The sequence below is a fragment of the Diabrotica virgifera genome, chromosome 1, assembly GCF_917563875.1.
Source record: "Diabrotica virgifera virgifera chromosome 1, PGI_DIABVI_V3a".
NCBI lineage: Eukaryota > Metazoa > Arthropoda > Insecta > Coleoptera > Chrysomelidae > Diabrotica > Diabrotica virgifera.
The window spans coordinates 207,997,956-208,019,119 of NC_065443.1; the positions used below are offsets into that span (position 1 = coordinate 207,997,956).

The following is a 21,164-nucleotide window of genomic DNA, read 5'->3' on the forward strand; positions in this document are numbered from 1 at the left end:
AGACTGTATAGAATAACACAAAAGTAAATAAACATAAAGCAATCTTGTTTTCTGAGAAATTGCATTCCACTCTTCTTCTAACGTAGCAATCGTTAGGTAAATTCCAGGAAACGAGACATACATTAATTCACAAATATTTGTCAAAGATCATAATATCTTGAATCTTAAGAACCCGAGAGCCACTGATCCAAAATTATTGTCATCATTTGAGCTATTAGGTATGCGCTGTGAGCTCGTAGGTAGAGGGAATATTTAAAAGTTCGTGAGCGCTAGTAGTGACAAATCAATGAACTTTGGTTGGAAATTTGACATAAATGTCCAAGTGATTAATTTAAAACATTGAAATGGAGACACTAAGAGCAATAGCAGGGAAGACAAGAAGAGATAGAATACGAAACAACATCATCAGGGAACAATGTGGCGTGCAAGATGTAGTCAGATGGGGCAGTCAAAGACGAAGGGAATGGTTCAGTCATGTAAAAAGAATGGAGGAGCACAGACTACCAGGAATTGCGCTAGAAGCAAAACCAGCAGGCAAGCGTCCAACGGGGAGACCCCCAAAAAGATGGAGAGATAGCAGCTGGCAGTCTACCTCTCAAGAAATACTTCAAACGTCGGAATTAACAGATGGACAGATCTACAACAAGTATAAGAAGAAGAAGACATTAAAAATATTAATGGGAAAAAATATTAGTTGGCCAAAGCTGTGGCATATATTTTTATCTTAAATATACTTACGTTTTAAATACTGAAATTTAGTGTTTTAACATTTTGTAATATAATTAATTAATCTATTAATCTGAGCTCCATCTACACGATAATTGTGAAAGTATCGGATGTAGGAAAGAAGGAAACTAATATTCGCAGTCAAAATGATAAATACATATCTTAAAAAAATAATCATAATTAATCATAAATTTTGTACTTACCGATATTAACCACTGATTACAATCTAATTACTTCTTTGCGTTGTAAATATTTCACGATTAAATTTCCAACCGAAGTTGCACTAGTAATCCGCTAGTTGGCGATACCAGCGAATACAGCGCATGTCTACCATTAATTCAGATATGTAAGTAGTTGAAAATACAAGAATCTACAGGTCGAGCAAGTCTTGTAAATTTCACGATTGCGAGCCACGTTTCACGCAACCGTGTTTGCGTACTTGTGTTTCGAGTTGCGTGGTCGTGCGGAGTTATATTTACCAATTCGCGCAATCGTACTTGAGACGCTGTGTCAGGTGAGGTGTTTAGTTTGAAAATTTGTGTAACTTGATTGCTTGATTATGTGGTGTGAAGGTGGTTAAACTTTTGTTTTATTTTTTTTTGTTTTGTTTGTTTTTGTTGTTGCGAATATATCGCAGAAAGTTTTTAGATGAAGTAATTGTATGATGAAGATAACACAGAAAATACAAGAGGGCAGCATACTTTGCAAAACAATTGTTACAATTTGAAATCAACAATTTGTTAAGTTGTTGTCTTGCAGGTAAAAAAAGTGACTTTTTAAAAAAATTATATCTTGGAAACTAAAAATTATTTTTATTTATAATTGAAACATGTAAAAGTATAGTACTCTCAAAAAAATTTCAGCCAAAAATATTCATTTTTGTAGAGTTGACTGCAATTTTTCGACAACAGCCCTTTTTTGCAGTGAGCAGCATAACAAGTCCAGTCTCATCTGAAATCAAAGTTTCTTGTAGTTTATACCTCTGGCTAGTGAATGAACAAAGGATTTTTTATTAGATGAGGTCATTTTTGTTTTATAAAAAAAACTACTTTAAAAATGAGAAAAATTGGGGTCAAAAATGTGTTTAAACTTATATAAAATCTTCAAATTTCATTTTTTTTAATTCCTTCGTTCGTATTCTAGCCAGAAGTATAAACTACAAGAAACTTTTTGATTTCAGATGAGACTGGACTTAGTTATGCTGCCAACGCAAAAAAACTTAAACTCTACAAAAATGAATATTTTTGGCTGAAACTTTTTTTGAGACTACCTTAAGTACTATACTTTTACATGTTCCAATTATAAATAAAAATAAATTTTAGTTTTCGAGATATAATTTTTTTAAAAAGTCACTTTTTTACCCACAAGACCTATGTAACCCCTTAAAAAAATGTTTGGAAGAATATGTTTGATGGCCAAGATGCATACATATATTTAGAAGGAAAGTTCCTGATTTCTGTAGTATAATACATAATACCGAAGAGGAAGTAGCCCTAAGCGCCGGACTCCACTTGTGATTTGTAGTTGTGAAGATTGAACACATTCTTTCAAATAGAAGTCAATCCATGATTATTTAGTCACAAATGGATTGACTTGTATTTGAAACAATGTGTTCAATCTTCCTGTTTACAAATCGCAAGTGGAGTGCGGCGGTAATAACACCAAAATATTCCATATAGGTCCATAGAAGGTACACAGACATTGAAAAATTCCTGGAATATCCCCGAAAACATGTTCCCTGAACATCCCAGGAAAATCCTGTGTCAGCATTTTAAACATTACCTGAATGTCTTATTGGAACATTCCATGAATGTCCACGAATGTTCTCTGGACATTCAAAATATATTTTGTAGACATTCCCTGGATATACCAGAAATACAGTGATGAGCGCTCTAATAACCGGCAAAAGCACAAAAGATGTATTAAGTAGTGAGATAAAAAGACATGAAACTAGTTGAGCTGGGAAATTTAGCGATATTAACTTATACATTTAGATTGTATTGATTGTGTACCACCTTCAGACGTATCAGACGAGTTTGGAAACTACCACTGTCACAGTGACAGTTTTAGTTGACATACTCCTCTGATATGTGTAAAGGTGGGATCAATATAACGTAAATTTAAAGGTTAATTTCGATAAATTTCCCAGCTCGACTAGTTTCATTTCTTTTTATCTCACAACTAAATATGTTGCCCATATTTTGCCAGTTATTAGGGCACTTATCACTGTACATCCTTGCTGATGTGACAATACCTCCTATCTGTTTTTTCATGAGTTTTGTATGAGAGATTGAAAAACATGTTTTAAGGTCACCTCCTGTGTTCATATGTAAGTTTTGACTTGTTTTGTAGTTCATAGATAGTTTAATTTACTACAAAACAAGTCAAAAAATATCATATGAAAACAGGAGGTGACTCTAAGACAAGTTTTTAGTCTCTCTTACAAAACTCATGAAAAAACAGATAGGATGTATTATTACATCACTGACGATATGTGGCCATACCAAATAATACATCCTTGATAAATATAAACATTTTTATTGAACAAAATCTTTTCATACATTTTTTTAATGCAATTTACTGATATTCCTAAATATTTCAAAAAAATGTGTCACATTTGCTTTGTAAACCTTTCTTTTGCCTTTCATAGCCACATATTCCGTTTCCTTCCTGGTTTTTTGTAGACCACTTCTCTCAGCTGATTCTAAAAAAAATGAAATAAATGGTAATTTTTCTATCCTTTACAATTAACAATCAGAAGAAATATTATTTACAGATAATGATATGCATAATATTAATAGGTTTGTTCTAGCATCAGTTTGAAACCATCAGCGAATAGTGGACCAGCGCGAGTAGAGGGGATCGCACTGGTGACTGTATTATGTTCTTTTACTGACCAACTGTTTGCTGATGGTTTTTGACTGGTTTGACTGTTTGCTAGAACAAACCTAATAATAATAAATACTTTGTATTTTGACAATGACATCTGATGTGGAAGTCAAAACATTAATAAAATTATTTTTTCTAGTTAACTTTCACATGCGCGTCTTAAAATTGTACTTTTAATACTTATATCATAAATAACTATTAAAACTATCTTAAGAGGAAACAGTATCGATCAACAGGTAGCGAAAATGTGTTCCAAGATTGCAGCTGTAATTTTGAATATTTTTCAAGATATTTGGCACACATATTCGTAATATAATAAAGAATGGCGGTACAGAGCCCAATTTGAAAAATATATTATTATGTGGAAATTACTCTGTAATTAAATACAATATAAAAAAAACGAGCTTGTACCGCCATTAACCCTCCGTTAGGCGCGTGGTCTACAATCGTAGACCACTCTCCTTTAAGTGGTCGTCAATTGCATAAAACTGCACATACGCTCCCATCCCGCTTAGTAGCTGTCACTAATACTTCCAACTTACTCTTCAGTTTGCTAAACGCCGCCGATCTGTTTGCATTATTTTTTTACCCTTATTCAAAGAGCACTGGTCTACAACCGTAGACCACGCGACTAAGCGCGTTCCAGTTTTTAGTTGTATATATAAAGCTAATATGTAGCCTGCTGTGTATATAAAGCTAATAACATAAATGAAAATGTTTCAAGAAGCGACTTTATTGAAAACTTAGCATGGGAACTAATCAAACAGCAAATTGAATATGGATCAACTATGCCTTCCCTGATACGAGAACTTAGACAACGAGCTCGCGTACTGCTCGGAGTTCAAGAAGTCGTACCCCCTTCCCCTAATATTCCAACAAATTAAGTGGGACGATGTTGTATTTGTGCATGAATTTGCAATATGTCAAAAAGAAGGGCATGCCAAAGATGTGACACATTTGCATTCCAGGATCATTTTGGGGATATTTGCACTGAATGTTTGACGGACTAAAATTGTGCCACTTTGGCCCTTTAATAGTTTTGCTCTTTTTTTACTTTTTAGTTCTATTCTTTATTATTTATCCCTATTGGTCATTCTATAAGTTCAAATATAAAAAAATTGTGTTTTTTACTAAATTAAGCTTACTTTTGTGACCATTTTCATTTACTTGCGAATAAAGACCCAAAAAATCATGACCTCGTTTTTAATTTTACCACTGTCAAAATGAGAAAAGCCAAGGAACAAAACATATTTAATATCAAAGTGCGAACATAAATAAACATGTTATTAACCACTAATTTGTAAATTTTGTCAAAATCCGGTATTATACGACAAAAAACTATTGGTCTACAATCGTAGACCACGCGCCTAAACTTGTCAGCAGTAACGACGCGCCTAACGTAGGGTTAAGAAGAACAAAAAAATACACTTTCTTCAAATACAACTTTTTTATCCGATTTTGTGTTATTTTGGAACTACTAAAATTTTTTATTTCATTAGTAGTTCCAAAATTACACAAAATCTAGGCATCGGATAAAAAAGTTTATTTGAAGAAAGTGTATTTTTTTGTTCTTCTTAATGGCGATACAGGCTCGTTTTTTAAATATTGTATAATTACAGAGTAATTTCCACATATTAATATATTTTTCAAATTGGGCTCTGTACCGCCATTCTTTATTATTTTACGAATACGTGTGCCAAATGCCTCGAAAAAATATTCAAAATTACAGTGACAATCTTGGAACACGTTTTGGCTACCTGTTTATCGCTACTGTATTACCTTAAAACATTGTAATTTGCTAAACCAGTATATTTTACTCTACTACTACTCTACTAGCTACCTCATTTTCCACTGTTTCTAAAGACTTGTTTACATGGGTAAAGTTTTGAGGAGAGTAGAGTAGCGGTAGTACTCTACCAAAAATGGCTTGATACCATTCACATGAGGAGAGTACAAGTATAGTACTGATGCTAGTATAGTGAAACCGATTTTTGTATTTTTAAACACTCTTGATTATAAGTGCACCTTAAATTCTTAATTTTTTGCTTAAGCTCGTTTACTCCAAAGCCCCCTTTGCCATTCTTTCGACGATTTCATCCTCCGCAGCTTGCTGCAAACTTTTATTTCTGTAGTATACACTACCTAAATTCCATAAACACTGGTATTCGCCGTATTATAGCTCTACAAGTTTTAAAGTTTCATCTTCGGTGAACTTCATTTTCACTATTTACACAAAACACAATTCCAGCCAGAATGACAGCGCCCCCATGTACTCTCCTACCTACTCTATTCTGCCATAATTGAGCGTGTTCCATGGGTAGAGTGTGCAGCTGAGTAGACATTTTGGCAGTAGTGGTGGTCATAGAGTAGTTACTTTGCCATAGGTTGCTAGTCACTCTACTTTAACTCCAACTATACACTCTACCAGCTATTCTACTGTGCTGAGCATTTTTACAGGTAGAGTTACTCTACTCTATCAAGTACTTGCATCATTACTCTACCTGTGTAAACAAGTCTTAAATCTACTGAATGAAAATCTACTTAATCTTAATCTACTCTTAATGAAAAATGTCTAAAATCATTTACCCACCTAGTATTATTGTAGAATTTAAGACAGTCCAGTGCCTTATAAATAATTTCAATATGAATATTTTTGAAGATATTCTTCTTTAGCGACGAATCGATTGAGGGTAAAATTGTACATTTACCGCGCGCCTGCGCACACTGACAGTATGTAGTTCTGACAGTATTGTAGTTCATTACTAATCTTTCAAGATAGGTATGTATGTATCTGTAACCGTGCAAATAAGTCATTAAAAGAATATATTAGTGGTTTTAGGAAATGTATTATTTATTATAATTCTTGTGCTTTTGGATTAATAAAATATTATGTAAGCATAACATTTTTACACTATATGTCGCCGTGTTGTGTAATTATATCCGAAACTTACATATTTATTTCTAGTGCCTCGATGGAGTAATTAGAAATGCGTTAGCACTGAGATTGGAAGGTTGCGGGTTCAATTCCCGGGTGATTCATATTTTTTTTTTATTTTTGGTTGTTTTAATAAAAATTTTTTGAAAGTGGTAGATAAGAAAGTTAGTTTGATTTTTAAATAAAATACAAATAACCTTTTAAGTATATTTACTTCGTTTAAATTACCTATTATATAATAGAAGAATATCTTCTTACGTGCGTACATAGTACACACACATTCATTTTTTCCTTTAATTCTCCTTTGATACCACACCATTTTAGATTTTGGGGAACTTATTTCATTGTGTTTATAGCCCATATTTATTGAAGGAACCCAATCTGGAGATTGTTATTATCGATTAAGTCGGCTTATTAGTCGGGGAACTTATTTCATTGTGTTTATAGCCCATATTTATTGAAGGAACCCAATCTGGAGATTGTTATTATCGATTAAGTCGGCTGGTTTTCCTATAAGATTAAAATGTTAACATCTTCAAAAATCGTTACTGTTGTAATTGTAACTTACCAGATATAAAATGATTACAGCAGACAGGACAGGAAAATTTTCATTTCGCTAGTAAAACCTGTACATTGTATTGCATTTAACCATTGTTGTCTCTCAGATACCTTATTTAGTTCAGTTTAAAAGTGAACTTTATCACAATTACTTTGCATTTCACACTTCAAAACACAACACCAATGAAGCATATTATCTTTCTAGATTAATACTTCCAGAGAAAATGTTAAATTAATCTTTGTACAACACAAAATTACAAAGAAATACAACTAAAATGATCTAAAACTCATTAAGAACAGATAGAATAAGATTTATCTTTTACACCCAGTAGCCATATTGACAATATTGATTTAATTTTGACAGCATGTTGGAACGGATTTAAATTTGGTAAATATAACTCCCCACGACCACGCAACTCGAAACACAAGTACGCAAACACGGTTGCGTGAAGCGTGGCTCGCAATCGTGAAATTTACGAGACTTGCTCGACCTGTAGATTCTTGTGTTGAAAATACTATTGGACTATAATACGTACAACTCTTGACATTTTCCATTAATTTTATGGCAACAAACAAAATAGCGCCATCTAGTGGTATGAGTTGATAACCACAAACTATGTATTTAAAAGAAAGGTATTGTTATACAACTAAATCAAAATAAAAATTTAGTTGTGAGCTATTTTCTTCAATTTTATATTGTTACTTTTTAAATTACATAATTTTTCCTTTTTACTATCGTTCATTTTGTTTAAATACGATTTTATTAAAAGATTAAAAGATTTATCTATAAAAGTTTTGTAACAATTTTTACATACATTTTGGAGAGTTTCTTGTAAGTAACTTTTTAATTTTAATTTATATTTAACATTTTCAACACTCTCTTGTATAATATAATTTTGAAGAAAATACCTTTTACATATAGGTATCATTAATTCTATCTGAAGCTCCCTTTATAAGTTACACCTAAATTTCACACTATCGGGTGTATTATTATTAAAACCCTTAGCCCTAATAATAGAAAATAATGTTGTTCTGAAGCTATTTCCTTGTGGCATTTTTATGATTAACTATTTAAATGGGAAATAAGCCACAATTAAATTGAAAAAATAATTTTATCTACTCTATGTCATATTATGTATAAGTTTTTAGTTTGTGAAAACTGTCATTATAGATAGCAGTGGGTGAAGGATTTAAGGTGTGCGTGAAGTAACAATGTATTTTAAATGGGATTCACTTTTTCGCACTGTTTTAACCATCGCGTTGTCATGGTGACAATCCTTAACTTTCGCGTTGTCATGGTGATGACAATATGAGCAATGAATTACAACAAAAGTTTTGACAGTTTTGTGGTTTGAAAGTATGTAGTTAGATTTTTTAAATGTCAAAGTTCTGAAAATTGTAGAATAGAAATGAATTCCTGTGACGAAGAGTTACAGCTTTTTTTATTTGTTTATCGTAGATAAAATATTGTATGAAACTGTACGTGAAGTACTTTTTGCAAACTTACGCGATTTATAGCACTCGCTCCGTTGTCGCTCGTGCTCTAAAAATCGCGTGCGTTCGCAAAAAGCATACTTACTTCACGAACTGTTTCATAAATAACTATTATTAACGTTTCGAAGCCCAAATCGGGTTTCGTTGTCAAAATACAAAATACTACTAAAATAAACAAAAATGTTGTTGCTAAGTAAAAAAAATCTTCTAATAATTTATTTAATCTGACTCATTTATATTGGCAATTTAGACGTATATTATACATTTTAAAGTAGAAGGCTTTAAAATGATATCGCCAATATTTATGAGTTGCAACGAGTTGCGAAACGTTTGTTATAACTAGGGAGCGGATTTATATGCGATCAATTTTGTTGAAATATGCGCATATATATGCAGTAAAAAATTACGAAATATGCGCAAGATATGCACAAAAATTTTAAAAATTCGCCTTTCGAGAAACCACAAATTTTCTGTTCTATTATATTCTAGGGGGTTCTTTTATAGGGGGGGGGCGGCAATCTTATTTATTGTCTTTCAAATAAAATCATTATTTTTTATATATGCAATTTATTCACATTTTTTACAAAAACTGATACCAGTAGTTACCTATTTAAAATAAAACAACAATGTCACTATATACAGTATATATCTTTTTATAATTATAATTCCTTACAATGTGTTTTTCCAAATTTTTGGGGAAAAAAGAGATACCGGAGAAAGTAAAAACGGTAGTCGTTAAATCAGTAGTTAGGCCAACAATCATGTATAGCAGCGAGACATGGACATTGACGGGGAGACAAAAATCCAGAGTTAATGCTATGGAGATGAGATTTCTGAGGAAAATAGCAAACAGAAAGAGGACAGAGAAAACGACAGACAAAACGAAACAATCAGACAAAAACCTAAAACTAGAACCAATCAATGACAAAATAATAGATGGACAACTTAGATGGTTCGGGCACGTGTGTAGAATGTCGAACGTAAGACTAACAAATCGAATGTTCGAAAGGAGAGTGCAGGGGAAAAACAAAAGACCGGTTAACATGGAGGCTACAATGCCAAATTCATCTCCACTAGCCTTAAAGGTAGAAAGGCTTAGGACTAAGTAAGTAAGTAAACTTTAATGAGGAAGCAGCCAAATATTAGGCGTTTATTAAAGAAAAAAGAGGAAGAAAGCAATCTTAAAACTCACCATTTTACTACATGCTTTGCAGAATAAGTTTCCATTGCTGTAATGAAGCTCGGGATAGGTTCTGATCCAGGAATAAACCAGGCTAGATTCTTTCGACATATTGCACTATTCACAAACAGAAGTATTAAAAAAAATTTAACATTCCCATTGACCGACTAAAGGTAAATAATTTTTTCTTCAAACGTCAAATAATGATGACATTACTTATCTAACTTGATCCTGTCAAAGTTTGATGTCTCCGCCGGCAGCAGTTTTTTTCCCATTTCTTTAAGGTGGAGGGAAAAATGTTGTCATGGCAACAATATGAAACATGTCACAAAGCAACAATACAAATGTCATTAACAACAATTAAACATCATTTTTATTTATAGTAATATTAAAAGTACAATTAGTTAATGAGGCATTTTCAAAATTGAAACCGCGCAAAAATGTTCCCAACTCTTGATACGCATTGGTAATTGTTGATGATACTGATGGTCGAGCACAACTTTCAGCAATCATTCCCGATGTTGACGAATCATGAGGGTTTAAAATTTTTTGAGCATTATCGTTCTTATTTCTTATTGAATCCTCTATATATCCTTCGGCAACCGTGCTTTTTTCCAGCCCCCATGTCGTTTGAGGCATTCTAGATTTCCGCCTCCATCAATTAAAAGTGTTGCTGAAGTTCGTCGTAAAGAGTGACCCGTGTATGCGCTTGCATCGTTTAAATTTAAATAACTAGCTACTTTTTGGGCTACTGCGCTGATCGAATGTATTCCCATGACGCTTCGGTAACACTTTCCATTTTGGTACTTGATAAAAAATCGGTTTTCTGTGAAATTTTCAGGCCGCAGTGATGCATACTTTTTATACAGTTTAATGTAGTTTTGACCAATTATCGTAAAAGATCTAATTTGTGGTGTTTTACTGTCTGGGATTTTGATAATTATTACATTTTCTTTATCCTCAATGTCCACAGTCTTCATTTTTACCATTTCGTCGCATCGACAGGCGCCGGTAACCCCAATTAACAAAACAATCTGAAATATTTTTATAATTTAGTAGAGTATACTACATGCTTTGCAATATAATTTTTTTTACCTTTAATCCTAAATACGACTTATCTGGCGCTTCAAACAAAATTTTATCAAACTCGTCTTTAGTGAAAACTTTAGACTTCTTTGCAGTATATCCTTCGCTTGTCTTTTTCAGAAAGGCACGTAACTTTAAAAATTTGCTTATATCCACATTTTTTCTAATAACTAACTCGGATTTTGTCATAGAGTATCGTGACCACATTGTAGAAGATTTCCATTTATTTTCATTTCCATTATATTAAAATATGCAAGTAAAACGTCTTCGGTAACTTGCCGTACTCCTCTTGTATCGCACCACTCTTGGAAGTGCTTGTACGCTAACCGATACTTTATTCCGGACTTGGAGGGCCCCAAACGTGCTACTGCATCATTAGCCGCGGACTCAATTTCGTTTAGGTTTTCCATTTTCGCACTAAATTTGCGCTTGCGGTTGCAACAACAGTAAGCTGTCTTTAATAATTGCAAACAACTGTCAAACAACTGTAACCAGGGAGACGCAAATCCCACCGACGACTTAATTATTTTAATTTCTAACATCTAGACGACTTTGATAGTTGTCACAGTTAATTTCGAGTAAAAATAGCGTATGAATTGTACTCTTTATGGTTGAAAATTGCTACGTTTGAAGAAAAAATAGTATACTTTATTCGGCAAAGAAGCGACTTTTCTTGACTTGCCCTCTATTACGCGCCTCACTTCGTTCGGCGCGTAATATCGGGCGCGTCAAGAAAAGTCATGCTTCTCCGCCTCATAAAGTAATATACTATTACTGATTTACGAGATCTGATCTAAAGCATGAATATTTCAATTTCCGTTAGAAAATTGTAAAACTAATTCTCTTAGCAATAGGAGATTTAAAAGAATCACCAGAATTATAGGTAATACCTACCTAACTTCTAAATATAATAAAAGTAAATAAAATTCGGATTTCCCGGTAAACCATCCTTCATCATTTTAACATCCTACAATCATTTTATAACGGCGTACTATAAGTACTTTGTGTAAAGATCGGGTATTTTCTAAGAAAAAATGAAAAGGCAGTGAATGAGCCGTCTCTGTTCAGGTATTTCTCGAATTAATAGATACGACAGCCTGTGCGGGGAAATATTTTGTGTCGAATTAAAAAATTTTAAATTTTTTTGGACTTGAATGTTTTTAAATAGGCACAAAATATGCATGTTTCTTTAAAAATATGCAAAATTGCATTTAGCATAAAATCCGCTCCCTAGTTATAACTGTTTTTTATCAACAAAACTAATTTTCATTTTTTCGATTTTCGAATAATGCCATATGATTTGATAAATAAACAAATATTTTTTTTCGGATAAATTGTGTTTCTTATTTACATTTAACGTTCCTCCTGAAATCTACGCCCAATCTATAAGTTCAGTGGCATCTTCAAAAATGTGTCTTCTTCTCTACAAAATGGGTGTGGGTCGAATTTTTGCATCTGAATGCATATCTAGATATCTAGACCATATTTATAGACCAGGGCATTTAGCACTAAAAACACCGGAATAAATCAATTTTTGAATACAGTACATGGAGACTTGCAATTTTTTGCATTGGAAAAATAAGTGGCAATGCCTAAATTCACTATAAAGTGCATACAATGCATCCAAAAGTGCGTTAACATGTCAAAATAAATTTAAGGGCCAGATTTTGTTACTCGCGGGTTTTGTGACCGCTGAACACGACTACGCAATCAGAGCCAACCCCCAGAGCACCTGGTGCCCAGTGTTACTGCTAAGGCACATCATGTGGAGGTTCGAGGGTTATCGGCACTAAATTGATACAAACAGATTACTCGGAGGTTTTTGGCGTGGCTGAAAACGAATATGTCTGGTGTCTAGAGCCGTCATCTTCTCGAGTTTCTAGCGATCTCGGCACTAAATTGATACAAACAGGTAACACGGGGTGTTTTGGGATTGCTAAATGCGAATGCGCCGTCAGAACCGACTCCCGGAGCAACCGATTCCCACGGTCACTTCTAAGGAACGCCATCTCCGGGAATTTTGAAGGTGTTCGGCATTAAATGCATGCAAATAGATTAATCTAGATCTATGATAGGTTATGTTGTAACCAACAGAGATATACATCCATTAAAAATAATCGACGTAAGATGCCTCAACTCAGCGGATGTAGGTAGCGACCATAGCCTAGTATTATGTAAAATAGGAATCACTATGAAATATTTCACACCTAAGGTGGCAGCACCACCACAAACAAAAATCAAGGTCGAAGGACTACATACGGAATCCACGGAATACTTATACAGGAAAAGAATATCAGAGAAAATTGCTGCGAATGGAATATTAGAAAACGATAACATCGATGAAAGCTGGCAAAAACTCAAAGATAACATAATGGACGCTGCAACAGAATCACTTGGAGAGAGAAAAGTAACGAATATTCACATATTAAAAAAGTAAACCCCTTGGTTTAGAGAGGAAGTTAAGATAAAATGCGAAGAAAAGAAGAAAGCCTTTTTACAAGTCAGAACAAAACAGGTATGCGACCACTACAAATGAATCAGAAAAGAAATGAATACTTCAGTGAGGCAAATAAAAAGGGAGCACTGGCAGAGTTTCTCAAAACAGATGGAACACGACTTCTACGGAACACAAAAAGAAGTATGGAGAATGATCAAAGTGCAAAGAAAGGAGATGAACAAATTAATAAAAGCGAAAAACATTCAGAAGGAAACATGTGCAGACCACTTCTGATCTCTATTAGCTAAAGGCGACGATAATGAACCACCAACACCTGAAGTTACGACAAACGAAGAAATAAACATCGAGGAGATAGAGGTAAAGAAAGCATTAAGAAAATTAAAAAATAGAAAATCTCCAGGAGAGGACAGAATATCGAACGAACTCCTAAAGTACGGAGGACAAGATCTAACTAAACAACTATTAAAACTAATACAAAAAATAATAGAACAAAACAGAATACCACAAGAATGGAGATCAAGCATCCTAGTACCTCTCTTCAAAAAATGAGACAAATCAGACCCGGAGAATTACAGAGGAACTTATTAAACACAACGTTAAAATTAACAACGAAAGTGATAACAAACAAATTGAATGAAATTATAACATTAGCAGAAGAACAACAAGGTTTTAGGTCGGGAAGGTCATGCACTGACGCTATATTTATAATGAGATCAGTTCAAGAGAAATCCTAGGAATACAACAAACCGGCATATTTATGTTTCGTGGACCTTAAGAAAGCATTTGACTGGGTCACATTAAAGGACGTTATCCACTTGTTATACTCGAGAGAGGTAACTCTGGGAAAAATTAAGACGATAGGAAACATCTACCAGAAAAACACAATAAAAGTAAAAGTGGAAGATGAACTAAACTGACCCAATTGAAGCCGGCAATGGGATAAGACAGGGGGATTCCTTGAGTCCTTTATTGTTCAACCTGATCATGGACGAAATAATAAAAAAGTAAGAACTTAAAAAGGATACCAAATGGGAGAAAAACAACAAAAATCGCCAGAAAATTTAACATGTTAATTTCCTCAAAAAAGACAAAATGCATGGTTATAACAGCAGATCCAATAAGATGTAAATTGGAGCTTGGAGATCAGATAATAGAACAAGTGATGGAGTTTAAACACCTAGGCATCACACTATCTAGCTACGGAAGACTCGAAACAGAAGTGGAAGATCAAGTGAATAGAGCAAACAGAGCCGCAGGTTGCCTGAATGACACAATATGGAGAAATAAAAAGATCGGAAAAGAAATGAAAGGCAGAATTTACAAAACAGTCATCAAACCAATAATGACATAGGCGGCAGGAACACGACCCGACACAGAGAGGACAAAAAGATTTCTCGAAACAGCGGAGATGAAAACCCTTCGAAAAATCGATGATAAGACTCTATGGTACAGAGCTAGAAGTACATATATACGACGGAGATGCAAGGTGGATAACAATATTAACTGGGTAAGGAACAGAAGAATAGAATCGAATGACCGCATAAGCCGAATGACAACAAATAGGGTAGTGAGGACAGCGAGAGACGGTTTTCCAATAGGAACACGATTAGTGGGAAAACCGCGAAAACGATGGAACGACAACTTACTAGAGGCACATTGAAAAAACAGACAGAGTCATATTTATACAAAAAGAAGAAGAACAAGAAGAAGAAGAAGAAGAAAAAATAGATTAATAGGCAATTTTTGGGGAAGCTGAATACTAATACGACATCAGAATTGACTCCCGGACTACCTAGTACCCAAGATCACTGTTAAGGCATGTTATCTTCTGGAGTTTGGAGGGTTTTGGGATACCAGGTGCACCTAAGGTTGGTTTTAATAGCGTATTCTTGTTCAGCAACCCCAAAACTCCCCAAGTATTCTTTTTGCAACATTTTAGTGCCGAAAACCCTCTAAACTTTAGATGACGTGCCTTAGCAGTGAACCTGGCACCAGCTGCTCCAGTGGTCGGTTCTGAAATCGTATTCGTCTTCCGCAACAACAAAAACCGCCGAGTAACAAAATCTGGTCCTTAATATACTTATCTTACCGTGTTTGTGCACTTTTGGATGCATTTTATGGACTTTAACTATGCATTTCCACCAATTCTTCTATTGTAGACTTTTTACTTGACATCATCCTGAACATAATGCAAAAAATTGTAAGTTTCTAGGTACAAAAACCGATTTATTTTGTGCTAAATGCCCGGTGCCCGATCTATAATTTCATTCTACATTTCAACTATTAAAAAAAAGCAATAGCCAGAGAAATATGAAATGTAGTTAAAGTTACTTAAAAATTGTATCTTGTACATATACTTATTTTACTAAATTACTTTTTAATAATAATGAGTACACGTAAATCACATGTCAAGGCCACAATACATCATGACGACACTTTTTCCAGTTTCAAATATTGTAATTATATAAAACTTTTAATGGTTACTACTAATTAAACCTTGATTGGGAAATATCGTGCCGCAAACTTCATAATCAAATTCTTTAATAATTTGTAGGTAGATGATCATTGTGTCTACCAGTCTCGACATGGATATTTTCAAATGCCAACGTCTGATCTGGCTTTGCGCAACTATTTATGTAACCGTTTATTGTACCGATGTACCTAAAAATATTGCTTTTATGACAGATTATATCAAATGGAGGAAAATTAACTATATGATCATTGTTGATAAGCCGGAAAATGCAGGTATTTATATTTATGTAGTGCAAATTTGAATCCATTGGATTTATTTAATTTCATTTGACAGTCTTCGCAATTTTATATCTTTCATTAAGTTCTGTTTAGATTATCGATTCTTTAGGTACTTTTATTAAAGCTAAACTATTATTGTTTTCACCATTTGGAAAAAATGTGAAAACTTTGAATTATCCACGTCTTTCTGTCCGTCTGTCTGCCTGTCTGTCTGTCTGTCTGTCTGTCTGTCTGTCTGTAATCACAACTCCTCCGTCAATATACCAGCTGGAATGACAAATGACAAATAAGGTGTCAAATGAAAGCTTATAATCCAAGGATGGTACTAAGGGTAAGATATTTGACCTAGGCTGTTTGTCCATCGGTCCGTTCGTCCACAAATATAACTTCTCCGTCATTATACCAGGTAGAATGGCAAATGAGGTGTCAAATGAAAGCTTATAATCCAAGGATGGTAATAAAGGCAATATATTTGGTCTAAGCTGTCTGTCCGACCGCGAATATAACTTCTCCATCATTATACCAGCTAGAATGAAAAATGAGGTGTAAAATGAAAGCTTATAATCCAAGGATGGCACTAGAGGTGAGATATTTGACTTAGGCTGTCTGTCCCCAAGTACGTCCGACCGCGAATATAACTCCTCCGTCATTATACCTGTAATGACAAACGAGGTGTCAAATGAAAGCTTATAATGCAAGGATGGTACTAAAGGTGAGATATTTGACCTAGGCTGTCTGTCCGTCGGTCCGTCCGACCGCGAATATATAGACCGGTCTAGTTAAACTCAAAAATAGGAGTGAGGCTACAATAATTACCATCAAGCTGAAAATTGGCAGGATTGGTCAAAATACCATCATAAATGAAATCTAAAAAGTCCTCATAAATCCGACCCGTGCTAAAAAATTTACGCGGGGTCAAAGGTCACCAAATATGGTTTTTAGCGATTTTCAGCTCCTCCGTCATTATACCTGTAATGACAAACGAGGTGTCAAATGAAAGCTTATAATGCAAGGATGGTACTAAAGGTGAGATATTTGACCTAGGCTGTCTGTCCGTCGGTCCGTCCGACCGCGAATATGTAGACGGCTACCTTGTGCAACTTTGCCTCGCTTCGTTCTACTTCCGTTCTCTGTCGGTCTGGCGCGTCGGAGTCAAAGGGATCTTTGTCGGTATCGCACCGCTTGAATGTGTTCCTCACGAAGTAGAACGAGTGTGTAGAGAGGTACTTCGGACTTCGGTCAACTTTGGCGAAGTATCTTCGCCGAGAGTGTGGAGCCCGCTTAACGGATGTAACATTATACTTTTGAAGGAGTAACACTAATGGCACACACACCGATTTTGAACGGCCAGTAAAAAATCGGTCGATATTTTATTGGTAGCAGGTGCTTGCACACTCACCAGATTTTTACCGGTCAAACAATCTGTTGTTTTGTTGTCGTGACACCAGGTTATTGAAAAATAATGAATCCTAACAAGTTGTTGCTATATGATTATTTTATCGCCATATATCGCCAGGTGGATTCTTTCTATCAATCAAAGCAAAGAAAACACGGAACATGCTACACTCTCTTTGAAGAACTAAGGCGTGATGGAAATCATGGATTTCAAAGGATACTTGGGACAAGATTCTACAAAGAAGAGAAAATAACCAAAAAATATTAATAAGAGAAAAGACATCGAAGTCAAGAAAAGTTCAAGAAAAGACAAAAGAACATACTATAATAATTTAGCAACAGAAGCCGAACAAGCTGCGGCAACTTGAAATGAGGAAACTTTATGAAAATACAAGGAAACTCGCCAGGAAATGGACACCACATAACACAAATTATTAGAGATAAATATAATCAAATACCAGCAAATATAATCAAAAAACAGAAGAAAAAGAAATAGCAAGACGATGGATGGAGTATTTCATCGACTTGTTTAACAAAACATGAATTCTGTAGAAAATATTGAGAAAGAAAAAATCCAGAACCGTTAGATATTGATGTCTCCATCTTCAGCCGAGAGGAAATAATAGAGAGTATTATAAAACAACTCAATAAGGGAAAGGCAGTAGGTCCAGATGATTCAAACACAGAACAAAAATTGACACATTTACTGTAAAAACTATTTGAAAATATATGGAGACAGGAGAAAATTCCAATAGAATGGACATAAAGCATTATAATCACTATCACTCTTATGTCTTGCGAGTAAAATAATGACCGTATCCAGAGAATGTAAAGAGAATAAACTTGGCTGGGATATGCCACTCAATGCATCGAGGTGTAGCGCCGACATAGGATTGAGTGGTCTAGCCATCTTTGTCGGTCACATGCGCGGGGTCGCTTGGTTAAAAGAGATAGATAGACCACCGATCGACTGTTTACATGCTGTTTCCGCGTTACGCTTTTTTGGTGAGTATGCCGAGTCTAGGCTTAATATGTCAATGCCCGTATCACGCTTAATAAAATGACAAATAAAATAGACTAAAAATTAAGACCCAATCAAGCTGGCTTCCGAACAAATAAGTCGTATATAGACCAGATCGGCACGCTCAATATGACCATCTAGCAGTCAGTGGAAGGGCAAAGTAAACTATATCTAAACTTCATTGACTTTAGAAAGGCGTTCGACATCTTACATAGAGAAAAATTGTGGGACATAGTACAAAGTTATGGGATACCGGACAAATTTTTAAGGCAGATGAAATTGTTTTATGAAAACACCATAACAAAAGTATTATACGATGGGAATTTAACACAACCAATCGACATTAACAAAGCAGGATTGTATACTGTCTCCAACTCTGTTTATTATTGTCATGGACTGGCTCATAAGAAAAAGCAGCAACGGTAAAACTGGGATGCACTTAAATACCTTTGAACAAGAGACAGAGCACGCAGAAAAAAAGTGAGAAGTTGGCCAAAGACGGTTAAAAATTGGATATGGAGATAAACATGAATAAAACTGAATTAATGAAGATTAATACTCCGAGAGAAATGGGTATACAAGTAGAAAACCAAGAGCGGAAATCAGTGGAAAGAGTCAGTTACATAGGATGTATACTTATGTATACTAAACACGATAGGAGGAACATAGGAGGATACTCAAACACGAATTAGCAAAGCACAGACAGCATACTATAAGTTAAATAATATATAGAAGTCTAATGAGATAAAACTGCACACCAAAGTAAAAATTTTTAATAGTAATGTAAAGGCAGTACTATTAGTCTGGGCTGATTATCGGAGAATAGGCCATTTTTGGGAAAAGTTATTTACCAGCAATTTTATTGTTGGAATCGAATTATAAGATCCTATATATTAATAATATAGGTATGCAAAGTCCTCAGATAGTGTGCTACTTTTTTTATAAACAAAATGGCGCCCGAAAATCGTGTTTTTTTCAGTTATTGCTCTAGAACTCCGAAGATTTTAACTTTACAACAAAAATACTCCAATAAAAATTCACCGTGATTAAATTCTGCATAGAAACGTGTTTTTCTCGATCTATTTCGACCAAAATTTTCCTCGAAAAATGCGGGTTTTCCCAACAAAATCTTTAATTTTCAAATAAAGTTTTAGGTAAGTAATTATTTACCAATAATTAAATAATTTGGTGACTTAAAAGCCTTCTTGGTTTAAATTATAGTTCCAGAAGCTGGTGAAAATTAAACGAATATTTTAGCAACAATTCAATTGTTAATTAATAATTTACGGTCGCAATAATAACCAAAATAATTATGATACACTGATCAAACTTTGAAATCTTATAAAGATGAGATGCTTATTTAAGATTTTGTTGACAAAATATAAATTTTTTATTTTTTAGCATAATCTTTAAATGTTAAAAAAAAATAGTTATAAACAAATTAACGTTTCTCCGAAATTTTTTATTATATTATAATTTTAAAAAATAGCTAAAATGCGCATTTCAAATATCTTGAAAATGAATGTTTTAAAACTTTTTTGCAACCATTTGCAAAAAAGTTATGTAAGTAAACATACGATTACTACGGTGTTAATAATTTTTTTAAATTCTTTCAAAGCGTAGAAGTGAGTTTAAAGTACAAGCTAATTATTTATAAAACAATATCGATTATCAGCTTAATGGTTATATTTTAATTAAAGATTATAATTATATTTTTTGTAATTTACACGCGCGAAAGTAGAATAATACAGTACCGTAGCTACCCGCCCACATACACAACTCGCGCGAGTTTAAGCGTGTCAGTCGCTTCGAGTGAACATTTTATCTCCGGCTCTGTATCAAGCCTACTTTCGCGCTAAAAATTACAAGAAAATTTTTTTTAATCTTTGATTAAAATATAACCATTGCACTAATTTTTGACATTCTTTGTGAGTAATTAGATTGTACCATAGACTCACTTTTAAGTTTTGAAACAATTAAAACAAATTATAAACAATGGAGATATCGTATATTTATTTTGCTGTTTCCTAACTTTTTTGCAAATGGTTGGAAAATTTTTTTAAACCATTCATTTTCAAGACCTATGAAATACGCATTTCAAATATTTTTTTAAATTAGAATATAATAAACAATTTCTAAGAAATGTTAATTTGTTTATAACAATTTTTTTAAACATTTAAAGATTATGCAAAAAAATGAAAAATTTATATTTTGTCGACAAAATATTAAATAGGCATCACACCTTTATAATCTTTCTAAGTTTGATCAATGTCTCATGATTATTTTGGTTGTTATTGCGACTGTAATTTGTTAATTAACAATTGAATTGTTGCTAAAATATTCGTTTCATTTTAACCGGCTTCTGAATTTATAATCTATACCAAGAAAGCTTTTATTTCACCAAGCTATATAATTATTGATAAATAATTACTGGCCCAAAAAATTTATTTGAAAATTCGAGATTTTGTTGGGAAAACCCACATTTTCCGAGGAAAATTTTTCGTCGGAGCAAATCGGGAAAAACATGCCTCTATGTAGAATTAAATTGGGGTGAATTTTTATTTGAGTATTTTTGGTGTAAAGTTAAAATCTTCGGAGTTATAGAGCAATAATTGAAAAAAATACGAATTGTCGGCGCCATTTTATTTATAAAAAAAAGTAGCACACTATC

The 21,164-nt window shown here is 33.8% G+C and overlaps 1 protein-coding gene and 1 long non-coding RNA gene across 3 annotated transcripts in view; one reads left to right on the forward strand and one right to left on the reverse strand.

The window, feature by feature from the left end:
- Nucleotides 1-3,248: 3,248 nt before the first annotated feature.
- On the reverse strand, nucleotides 3,249-7,607 carry LOC126882043 (uncharacterized). Of its 2 annotated transcripts, XR_007697100.1 has the most exons (4): nucleotides 7,119-7,607; nucleotides 6,779-7,060; nucleotides 6,206-6,406; nucleotides 3,249-3,430 (listed from the first exon to the last, which is right to left on the reverse strand). It is a non-coding gene; the product is annotated as an uncharacterized LOC126882043 (long non-coding RNA). The 2 variants fall into 2 exon arrangements; XR_007697099.1 differs by having other exon boundaries at nucleotides 6,206-7,060.
- An 8,299-nt stretch (nucleotides 7,608-15,906) lies between these two features.
- Nucleotides 15,907-21,164, forward strand: part of LOC114332161 (glutamate receptor ionotropic, delta-2-like) — a 174,426-nt gene continuing 169,168 nt past the window's right edge. The window contains exon 1 of the mRNA XM_050646850.1: nucleotides 15,907-16,071. Coding sequence (XP_050502807.1) covers nucleotides 15,912-16,071 — 160 coding nt within the window. The 5' untranslated portion in view covers nucleotides 15,907-15,911. The remainder of the gene's footprint in view (nucleotides 16,072-21,164) is intronic.